Source organism: Saccopteryx bilineata, chromosome 3 (assembly GCF_036850765.1).
Source record: "Saccopteryx bilineata isolate mSacBil1 chromosome 3, mSacBil1_pri_phased_curated, whole genome shotgun sequence".
Classification (NCBI taxonomy): domain Eukaryota; kingdom Metazoa; phylum Chordata; class Mammalia; order Chiroptera; family Emballonuridae; genus Saccopteryx; species Saccopteryx bilineata.
The window spans coordinates 231,824,561-231,836,746 of record NC_089492.1 but is presented as its reverse complement, the minus strand read 5'-3'; the positions used below and the strand labels follow the sequence as shown (position 1 = coordinate 231,836,746).

Below are 12,186 nucleotides of genomic sequence, written 5' to 3'. Positions count from 1 at the left end.
TGATACCTCCTACTTTGTTTTTTTTCTCAAGGTTTCTTTAGATATGTGACATCTTTTGTGGTTATATTTTACACTATAATATGTTAGTGAATTCATTTATATTGTCTTTTTACAAAGATATTTAATACTTCTTAGATAATCTTTTTACTCAAATTTTATCTATGACAATCTTCCTGTTGGAATATGGATGTGATAAATTTAGTCTGAACTGTTTATGAGAGAGCATTGCCAATTCAATATAACACTAGATAGAACAAGCTCTTGTGATTTCACGCTCTGTTTTAAAAACGTGTGTATGGAAAAAATTAAAGGAGCCAAATGGATCTAATCATGCTTAAGAATTAATAGCTCCAAAATAAAAGATAAAGAAAAATCAAAGACATTTTGAAGACAAAGAAGATGAGGTGCCTTGTTTTCTTATCTATCAATATTGATAATTTATGACAGTTTTCAAGTGAGACAGTGTGAAGAAACAGATGGAACCAAACACACGAGCCAAAAATTGACCAATGGGATAGTATATGATTGAAAAGTCTGTAGTAGGTACAATCAGTTATCTTATGAGAAAAAAAATGAAAATAGAAAGAAAATTAATCCTTTTCCTCACACCATACACAGAATCAATTTCAGATGGTTTAATGTCTAAAAGGTAAAAGATTAAATTATAAATCTTTTAAAATACAATATAGAAAAATATATTTACAAGTTTCCCTAAACTAAATACAAAGCACATATCATAAAGGAAATACTGACAAAGTTGACAATATTAAATTAAAATTTATTTTCATAAAAAGTACACTATATTGAGTGAAAACTAAAGTTGAGTTATAACTGACAAGGGATTAGGATCCAAGACACCCCCCTCCCAAGAAAACCCAGGCTAACCATGAACTAAATATACAAACCAAGCAACTTATATTGAAAATGAGCATTGTTAAAAAACCTATGAAAAAGTACTCCTCTCATAAGTAACCAGGAAAATGTGTATTTAAAGCACAATGACATACCATTTCACACCCCTCAGAGTAGACAACATGAAAATGTGTAATAATTTCAAGGACTGCTAGGATATTAAGTGTACAGTGGACTCATCATTGTTCATTGTATTTTGTATATCTTAAATATGAAAATTAATGTTTAAAAATAATTATAGAAATGAATTAAAGAAACATTCTCTTTAGCTAGAATAGATTGTTAATCTGAAAGATTAGATTCCCAGAAAAAGCTATCTAATTTTAAAATGAATCTTAATGAGTTTCACTTCCTGTTCAGAGCTTCTCCCCTGCTTTTCAAAGCAGCACTTCCTACCTACATTGTCTTACTGATGGTGATCCTGTCCTACCAAGCTATGAAATCTGCAGAACTGTGTCTTCATACATTAAACTTAAGCAATGTTTTTTATTTCTCCAAAGACTAACATCCAATTAAGTCAATCCTGTTAAGATATAAACAGTTAGTAAAGCTAAAATTGTTGTGTTTTCTATACAGAGTTTTACTTTAACTAGAAATTGCCAAAGAGGAAATCATTTAAGTTAAATGACATTTCAGGCCTTCGAAGACAAAGACTAGGAATATATTTATAGTTGGCAGCTGATTGTTTAATACCACCTTATGTCTCTTATTTTTTTATTTCAAATATTAGTTCTGTTTGTCCTAGGAACAGATTATCATTTCAAAAATTTTAGTAGTGTGAATCAATGTAATTGATTAACAATTTACAAAACTGTACAAATTGAACAGCTAACCTATGAAAACTGTCTTGATCTGATTTTTTAAAGTTGTTACTGATTTTAGTGTTGGACCTCTGCTTCAGTGACGGCCTACAGATATTTAACATTCATCTTTCTTCAATTGTCAAATAGTCGTCTGTATTTCCAGAGGGTTGATGACAAGGCAACTTGGAGTCTAAAGACAGCACCTGCATTTGCATTTCAGTAGTTCCATAATTCTATGAAACCACTGAAATCCCTTTAATAAGCCTCATTGTTTAAAAAGTAAAGGTGGCCAAATTTTGTTCAAGATTCATAATTCTCAGGAAAAAAAAATTGGGCCATTGTATCCAAAGCCTATTATACAGAAACTACTTTTCTCTATTCTTATTTTTTATGCTAAAATTATGCTTGTTAAAACCCAGAGGCACTACGTCACATCTGCACATATTTAAAATCTTTTATCCTTTTGGATCTTTATGGCCTGAAATTGTGGTTCCAAGGTAAGATAAAGAGGAAAGAAGAACATATAGTTTAAAATATATTATAGGGAAATTATCAATTTTTAAATTTAGGGTTCCAAAAAACATCTTTTTCTCCCATTGAACAGGAATAAGTTTATTTTCACTTAGTAAAACAAATCCACTTAACACATGGAAGATAATGCCATTGGTAGATATGTTGCATATTTTCAAAAATTTGCAGTTATTTATAACTGGCTGTGGTATTAAATATAATTTTTGTCAAATATTTTGGTTGAAGGGAATGCCTACTGAAGTTAAAATATGAAATTCTGAGTTCAAGTGCAGGGCAACTCAGCACCTTTCTGAGTTGAGCCTTTGTGCCCTTCCTGTAAGTGTGGATAACAGCATCCACCAAATAATTCTCAGGAAGAATTGAATGACAGAATGCATTTGAAAGTTCTGTGTAAATTGTATCCCTCCCCCAAAAATAACACAAACACACACACAAAACTAGAAACTATAAAGTATTTCTACAACTGAATAATCACATATCAGATTATTATTATTATTAGATTTTCAATTGTACCTGGAAGTTTTCATATAACTTCACCCAACTGGGACACTGAGATGTGACAGAATGTTTTACAAGGACAAACTATGGGTGAAAAAATAAAGCTCCACAGGGGTCAGTTTAAAAATTTGTCCTTTTAGAATTTTTTTTCATCTCCTTGTCATTTTAAAACCCTTTCTCAGTGGTATTTTAAAATGATTTGGCTTTTCAAAATATACTCTCATTCCTTTTCCCCTTTACACAAAAATCAGGAAGTACTGGGAGACTGCCTTTAAAAGTCAGCCCGCCTTCATTAGCCAGATAAAGAAAAACGATTTTCATTCTTGGTACACTACTGATGAAGTGTCAGTCTCCAAAATCTCTTCCTAGAAAATCCCTAACAGCCAGAAAAGACGATTTTTGACCTTGAAGATTTTAACATGACAAATCAGAATGTGAGCAAGTGCTCCACCCCCTCCAGGAAACTGGGGTCTTACATCCACCCGAGTGTTAGTCGAATGCCCTGCAGTCTAACTGTATTAGCATTGTAGAACTACACAGAATATTCTTTCTCTCCCCTAATGAGGAAGCAAAACCTATAGTTTATATTCACTCCCCAGAACAATGATTCCCAGACAATAAAACCGTTTTCTAAAGAGAGAATTCAGCAGATGGGATTAGAGAATAAAAAAGAAGTCTAAATATAGTACGAACTTCATCATTACGTTTCTTAATATATGGCTGCTTATGAGAGTTTAAAGAGAAGTGTAAGAGAACAGTGTCCGTGCGTGCCTGTATGTGAGGGAGCATATGTGTGTGAGCGGGAGTGTTCATGGCAGGGAGAGCAGCGGAGAAAGCACGGAGGGCAGTTGGGAAACCCCTTCTCATTTTGCGCACTCCCAGCGCAGCCACGCAGGCCCCTCAAAGAGAAGGGAACGCGAGTCAGGCCCTAAGGTCGCTGCCTTTACTGATGTGAAGCGACAGACCCGCAAGCAGTGATTTTTCTCCTTGGCAGCCAACAACCTGCAGCAGGCAAGGCGGGCGGGGGAGGAAACCCCGAGGAGGCGCTCCCGGCCGCCTCTTTGCTGAGATAGCAGGAGCGGCAGGTTGCGGAGTCTCAAGCGCAGCGTCACTGAGCCGGTGCGGGAACGGGCGCGCGAGCAGGCGCGGGGGCCGAGAGCCGCTCCTGCCGCCGAGGCGCCGGCGCTGCGGGACCGTGCGCCGCGCGAGCGCCCGGGGCCGGGCCGGGAGCGGGAGAGCCCGGCAGGCGCGCACCGCCCGGCGCTGCGCCTCCAGCACCTGTCTCGCGCACCGGGGGCGACAGAAGGAACCCAGAGAGCTCGGCCCGTTTGCCCCGTTCTCTCAAAGCAGCCTGTGACTGAGCCGAGAGAAGGCGAGCATTTCAGTTCTCCGCCGGACCGGGATTTTTCTTCTTACATTTTGGGGGAGCCCTAGTAGAGGTCAGAGGGGCAAAGAGAGAATCTCAAAAGGGGGCCCAGAGCTGTGAACGTGGTCACCCTCTCCGGTCGCTGGAAAAATCTCCTTGACATTTTTCACACTTTGAAGCAGCTGCAGCTGGTGTCGTCGAAAAAGGGGTGGGAAAAAAGAGGGGGCGGGGAGAGCGGGGAGACGCAGCCAAGAGCCACGAGCAGCGCCTCCTCGCCTGCCAATCCTGGCACCTGTGCGCGGAGCCGCTGCACCGAGGAGGACCCCACTCCGGGCGAACCCCGGGCTCGGAGCCACGGATACGCAGCCCCTGGACAGCGGGCTTTCGCCGGAGGGGACCTAAATCCGCCCAGTCGGGACGCCGCGATCGCTGGCAGCCCCGGGAGCGCACGGCCCCTCCGAGCCGCCCACCGCACCCGGGTCCCCAGGGATCCTCGCCCAACAGAGAGGCGAGGCAGCGGGCAGGAGGCTGTTACAGAGTTGGGTGCACGATTCGATTTTTATGCTCATCTCTTCTCCGCCCAGGATTTATTGTCTGTGGAGCCTTCTGGGGGCGGGGAGGGAGCTCTGCGCCTCCGCCACCGCCGCCGCCGCTGCTGCGGTCGCTAGCGCGGCGCGCACGGCAGGCGGAGGCTGGGGAGTGGATGCGGTCCTGCCGCCCCCGGCAGCGCTCCGGGCTTCCCCTGTTCTGCTTCCCGCCGGAACCTCTCCAGCCGTCCACCTGAAGGGCACCGGCATCATGGTCTAACGTGGCACCTGCCTGGAATCCCCTCTTTCTTCTCGTCCTCCTCCTCCTCCGTCCTCTGCCGAACCTCCTCCGAGGATCCGGGCGCCCACTCCACTGCGGACCCCGAACACTTTAAGGAATAACCTTTGGCAGCTGCACGATTCCCAGTCTCCGGAACCTCATGGGCAGTTTCTCCTGCCGGCCATGTGAGTACGGCACTCCTGTTCGGTGCCCAGGGGACCGCGAGGGCTCTCGCCGCTGGTGGGCACGGCGGCAGCGACGGCGGGAGGTGTGGGACCCCAGCGCCCGGCGGGGGCGGGGGTGGGAGAGCAGCCTCTGTCGCGGGGCTCCCCGGAGCTGCTCCCGCCGTGGCCCGCGGAGGCGGCGAGGATGTGGCAGGCTGGAGGGCACTGGCAATGGGGGCTAGTTGTGTGGGGTGCGACCGAGCACCGAGCAGCCTGGGCTGGAGACCCCGAAAGGTTACATTACTGCAGAAAGGAAATGTAAAGAGAGAGCGCTGTGCGCTCGTGCCGGGACCGCTGGTCCAGCTGAGGGTAGTCTTAGCTGCTCTTTATCATCATGGGCATCCTCAGGAAGCTTTTCCCCGAGGTGTCTGAGGGGGAAGCGCTTTCTTTTCTTTTCTTTTCTTGATCGTGACACACACACACACACACACACACACACACACACACACACTTGTGGCAGATCTCATTTGTCCCTTTATCTTGGAGGTACATGTTGGATTACAGTTTGATGTCTATTTGTTTGAAAATACAATTGGAAGATCTTTATGCCATAGAGGATTGAGGGAAAGGGTGGGGTTTGGGGGTGGAAAGAAAGAGTGTGATAGACCGGAGGACGGAAAGAAGTGGGGAGCAATGGAGTGAAAGCTTTCCCTTGGAGTCAGGGAAAACCATGCCTTCCTCCCCCTGAGCTAGACAACTCCTGCCCACACATGCCCTTTGTGTTGCACGGCGAAGCTGGTGTGCCTGCTCTATTCTCGATTCCGTTGCCGGGCCCCCTTCAGCATCTGGTGTCCTCCTCTTAGAGTCATTAAGGATCCAGGACTAGTTTCGGATCCTACGGGCAAAGAGGGAAGGAGGCACGTTAACCACACGGAAATCATGGCACCTCAGCTCACGGGCGAATAGATCGGCTTCCGAAGGTCTCTCGTCTTCGTGGTTTGCAGAGTGAGCACAGGGGTAAGGGGATTGTGTAGAATGCCTTCATGTGTGACTTCATAATAACGGCGATGGCTGCGGCGTTGCTCCATTATACTACTTCTGCCCATCAGGACTGAATAAAGGACCCGCCTCCGCCCTCTCCCTCACTGTCTCCTCCCCACCAAGTCACAAAGCCTGTGGGCCGGGCGAGGGGGCGCAGCGCCGGGCAGAGGAGGGAAGGGGTCACTTTCACAACTCCTGGGAATCGGCTTCAGAAGGGAACCATCTGCGACTCCCACGACTCCCACGTTCCTCTCGAAGTTCTTCAGAAGGAATAAAGGGGGGGGGAGGGGCAGTGAGACATGAAGGTCCTACACCTACTCTTTTTGATTACTTTCCCAGTACACTTTCAACACATTAAATTTACCTGCAATGGTAACTAGGTCAGCACGTAAATATGTGTACCTGTATTTGTCGCATTGTGGTTCTAGATGGATGTAAAGAAATTAGTATATGAGCATATTTTTATCTGGACAAAATTTCTAAGCACAATAGAGATTTTATAGCGTGGGCGAGAAGAGTGCATTCCAGCGAAAGCAGGACACGTGATCTCTCCAAGTGGAGAGATACAGTATTAGGAACTGGCTTTTCTTTGTTCCAGGCTGAGCCTATGAGATGCTCAGCATCCCAGTTGCTTCAGTCCTCCTATAAAGAGGGGAAAATATTAAAATTGGCGTTTGGAGGGGGTTGAGGGGGGAATAGAGGGTAGAGAATCTTAGGTAGATAGGTACCTGTGAAGGGCTTGAACCTTCTCTACTGCCCACCTCTCCTCTATTTTTGGCTAGCTCCCTCCCCGCCCCTCGCCCTAGCCAGCTCCCTATGTAAAAGTGAGGCGTTCCTTCCAGGAGCTGTGGTGGGAAAGTTCTCCAGCCCCTGAGCACGTGGGTTCTCCAGCGCCTCAGAACCTGCTGCGATTCGCATCAGATCCTGCCACCACCCCAGTCCAAGTGTTACGCCTCCATCCAGGCATCGCTGAGCTGACTTCGCAGACTCTTAAGAGAACCACCACAGGATCTTTCTGCAAAAGACAGTGGAGCAGAGTCAAATCCCGGCTTCTGGGAAAATTATCGATCTGGGACAGAATGAGAAAGTAGAGATGTAGGAATTATTTCATTTTTCCTTAAAAATAAGAGTCACAGGACTAAAATATATATATAGAGAGGGTGATACTTAGCTGTGTTTGCATATGGACTCCTAGGGAGATGTGTCAGGCCTGTGGAATGTCCTAGGATGTGATTATTAATTTAATGGAGGTAGAACTTGTTCTAGACCCAGCATTATATTAGTTATCTAACTTGGAGACTTCTTAATTTATTTTTAGTCCCTGTTTTATAAGCCATCTTAATGGGCTGAAGTTTTTTAAATGTGGGCTATTTCTGTCATCTGCTGCATTGCATCATACTAATTTGTTGTGTTAGGGAAAGCAGAGTCAATTTTCATGACATATTATGAAGCGAGATTTCTTTATACATTTTATTTTTATACTTGACTGTCTAAGAAAAGATGTGTACTTACCATGGCAACCCTTACATTTTCCATCACGTGTGCCTGCACATATGCAGCTTCAGAATTAGAAACAACTTCTTAAAGAAATAAACCTAGTTAATACAGTAGCCATGTTTTATTCAGAATTTTAGTACCACTTTAGGCCGGTATTAAAATTTTCTTAAAATAGCATTCCAGTTTCTTTTGTAAGCTTTTAATTTTTCTGTGTCCTCTAAAAATACAAAACATAGCTTACAGTGTTTCTTGTGTGTCTACAGTTTTATTTGTTTTGGATTTTTAAAACTTGTTGAGATACAGTTAATATTACTATAAATTTTTATCACTTATGAAAGTCATTAAATATATGATCTACTTGGTGATAATTTAATTCTCAGGGACATTTCTTAGATCTATTTTTAGTATATAGTCAATGGAAATACTTGATCTAAAATCCTGTTTTCTTTAATCACAGCTTAAAATGTCCACTTTTTAGAATAGTTGAAAGTTTGAAGATAAGTGATGTTTTAATTGGTGCATCGAAATCAGTTTAAATTATAATTTTATCTCCTGATATTTGCAGCCTCAAAGTAAAGGTGCATTACACATTCCATGATTCAATGATTCATTCCATACCAAAATGAACAGAGTACACAGATTAATGACTATTGATCAGTTACCACCTGAGTTATTTCTGGATTCTTATTACATTTTTTTCCTTCACATAAATTATTTCATAAATTTTGGAAAATTATTTACTAAAGAATATAGGCTGTTCCTTGAGTATAATTATAACAACTACACCATTAAGAAAAGATACTGTTTGGAGTATTTTGTTCTCTCCGGTAATAGTAACTGCTTTGTATCCCCCACATTCTTTTTGGAGGTGAGACAGTCAGTCATGTAAATTTGCAGGATGACTTTGGGGGAAAGGACAGTTCAAATCTGAGACACAGAACACACCTTCAGTTTGTGCCAAGCCAACTGACCGTTAAGTATGAAATTCATATAAATCTCCAAGGAAAGACATATTGGAGATGTTTCTAGGATCCTCTAAGGAGTTTTCATTTTGAATGTTTGTAACCAAGGGGCCACATCATTGTTCAATGAAGGGTTTGTCATGCCTCCATTTAATGAAATTTTAATATTAAAATACAATCTGGCCACATAGTATGGCAATTAAATTCTATTCTGAGAAAGCACAAAAATCAGAAAGGAGATGCAGAGATAGTATGTTTTGCATACATGTTAAAACACTGAATTTTAAATTGTAAATGAAAACTCAGAACTAAAAGTAGTTGTATAAATCAACTATGTTTAAAAGATGATGGCCAAAATCAGTAATGTTTTTTCTTTTCAGTGTGTTTCATGAATCAGGTGTGCGTGATTAGAAATGTTCATGTTTTTATAGAAAATACTCGAGTGGTTCATCCTGAGGCAGTGAAAGAGGAGTGAGGAAGCCTGAGTGCCTCTAGATCTCACCTGCGGGCTCAGGTAACATCAACAAGCTCTTTCAATGCTCTAAAGTAGGGGTAGTGATAAGTGCTATTTTGTGATTCTAGTGCATAGCAAATAAAGACAAAGCAGGACATAAAAAGTGGTTTGTACATTTTAGAAGAGTGCATCATAAACTTTTTGGTACAAATCAGTTTTCCTTTAGTAATGTCTGTGTGCGTGTATGGTTGTATATGTGATAGTATTTTATATTTTTAAGATATGCCACTTAAATAGTTAACTATATCTATTTCCTATCTTGGAATTAGGTGGTTATGCTCAGAAATCTATGGGCTCTTGTGATCAGCACTCATCCCTTTTCATCTTGCTTTTCTTCAGTCAGTGCATGAATGGTAATCATAACCATAGCAACCTGTTACTAAACACCAACCCTGAGTCAGGTGCTTTATGAATCCTTTAAGACAGTGGTCCCCAATCCCCGGGCTGCGGATCAGTACCGGTCTATGGGCCATTTGGTATTGGTCCGCAGAGAAAGAATAAATAATTTAAATTATTTCCGATTTATTTATATTTAAGTCTGAACGATGTTTTATTTTTAAAAAAATGACCAGATTTCCTCTGTTACATCCGTCTTAAGACTTCCTCTTGACGCTTGTCTTGGTCACATGATACATTTATCCGTCCCACCCTAAAGGCCAGTCCGTGAAAATATTTTCTGACATTAAACCGGTCGGTGGCCCAAAAAAGGTTGGGGATCACTGCTTTAAGAAGTATGATTATCTATTTGAAAATTTAAAAACGGAACTCAGAGGCAACAATTGGCAAGTCTATTTCACATAGCTAAAAAGTATTGAAAATTTAAATCCAGATTTGGTTCTGGTACCTTTATCTTCATACCATGCCCTTTCCTTTATAGGCACACATTGGTGGTTGTTAAGTGACTGAAATCTGTAGATCCTAAAATTATTTGCTAAAGAATAAAGAAAAATTAACATTTTGAACTAGTTTTTTAAAGTAATGTATATATTTGGTAATAATGCATCATATTATTTTGTGACCATCATTTAATATTAGTATAAGTAATACTGGTGCCTATCTTCCTGCCATAATTAATTCATGGCACAAACATTTAATAAGCTATTGGAATCTGTCATATAAAATTACATTAAAGGAGGTTTCAATAAAGCAAGTTTTGGGTCAATACCTGTCATATCTAGTTTGAAACTATAGTGACATGTTTGATATATAAGCCTCTGGAGAGTTATCATATGTGCTATTTAAGTTATTAAATAGAAAAATTACCATTTGTTATTCAATGGCATAAGGAAAATTATTAAATGAATTTAATAACCCAAAGGATTCCATGTATACACTCATCTTTGTTCCATTGTTCAATTTGTTAAATTACTTAAAATCTCTATACAAAATATTATTTTACTTAAATACACATGAAAGCAACAGAAGTTACCAAATATGAAGTATTTATTGAATTTTACACTAGCATTGACATGATCTGTTTAAATATCTTAACAATGGAGTAGGTGCTTACATTGTTTAAGGAATTAATTTACTGGGTTCTTAAAGATGTCGTTCCTTTGGGCGTGCCAGAATATTTTTGCTCTGCATGAAGTTCAGTCAGGCTGAGCGCATACTGAACAGCAGCAGATAGTGATACCATGTGCTGGGTAGTAGCATAACAAATGTGTTAAGTTAAAACAAGCAAATTGTAGAATACAAGTAAATGTGTGTATGTGGGGGGGCATGTATGTGTTCAGATAGAATTAAATTTTGTGCTATTCAAGAGGCGCAATAATATGAGAACAAATGATTTGACTGTCTAGCTGGCCTAAAAGAAAAAAAAAACAGTTTAAGTACAATCACTGTCATTATGAGGTTTGCATAGGGAGGAAGAGAAGGCGGTACTGTGAAATACATAGGTAGCAGAAGTAAAGATCGGCAAACTATGTTGTAAAAGAGCTATTTGATTTAATTCAAAGAGAAAAAAATATTATAGCTATTTAGGCTATTATCATATTAAAGAGATAAAGATACTTTTGTATAGTTGCAAAATACTTTATGGCTGACTGGCTGCAGTATCAGATTACTTGGTAATAGAAGGAAAGTCAAGAAATGAACCTTATTGAGACAGTGCCTAAGTTTTATAAAGACATTTGTTGCACTAAAAAGGTGAGAAATGATACAAAGCAAAAATGTATCAGCTAAATTGAAAGAAATTAATATGACACAAATGGTATAACTAAAAAATTTAAAAGTGCAAGTGATTAGACTTCCTGAATAGTAACTGCCTAAAGTGTTCTACATATAAAGTATTCACCATTACAGTTCTTACTATAAGCAAGCATTGTACAGTCACATATTATGGAGATGTACCTCAGAGCACATATTTTGAGCACTGATATCACATTAAATATTTACTCCAGTGTTATTCTGAGTCTGTGTAATTAAAGGCATGAAAATTTTTCTTCCCCACTTTACTTCAAGTGTGATTAATTTCATAAAACAATTATAAGTTATTGTAATTAAATCAAATACTTATTTAACTTTCAGTGATTGTTAAATATTAGCAATGTCCGCAGGGTAATACCATATTGTTGAACATTGGGCATACCACACACATGCACACACAGCTGCAATTGCTCTGTTTTACAACATACACATAGTTGTAATCTTACTATTCCATTATTCATAACACTTCAGAGATGGAGAGTTCTTGATAAGGTCTTATTTTATAAAAGACGGAACTGTACCCAGCTAAGTTTGCTTTTTTTGCTCAAGGGCACACAGCTGATAGTGAGAGAAACAGAAGTGGAACTGGATCTTTCAGCTCCCAAACTGTCAGGAAAACCATACCCTTGAAATGGTTGGAGCCTTTTACACCCGAGCAAAAAGAAATAGGAAAAAGAACCTATTCCAATAAATTCAGTTAATGGAGCAAGCCAATAATAAAGAAGCCCAAAATGCATTTCTTTCTTATTTCATTGTTTGGCCTGAATTTTTATTTGGTCTAAGTTTTTGGACAATTGCCTTATCTTTCCACTTTGATTTGACTGTCTAGGCAGTTGAATGCTATGAATTTAACATCTATTACATATTCTATTTTTAAAAAGAT

The 12,186-nt window shown here is 40.5% G+C and overlaps 1 protein-coding gene across 1 annotated transcript in view; it reads left to right on the top strand.

Annotated features, from left to right (window-relative positions):
* The first annotated feature begins 4,431 nt into the window (after positions 1-4,431).
* The window catches only part of LRRC7 (leucine rich repeat containing 7), a 598,371-nt gene continuing 590,616 nt past the window's right edge, over positions 4,432-12,186 (top strand). The window contains exon 1 of the mRNA XM_066268909.1: positions 4,432-5,102. Coding sequence (XP_066125006.1) covers positions 5,101-5,102 — 2 coding nt within the window. The 5' untranslated portion in view covers positions 4,432-5,100. The remainder of the gene's footprint in view (positions 5,103-12,186) is intronic.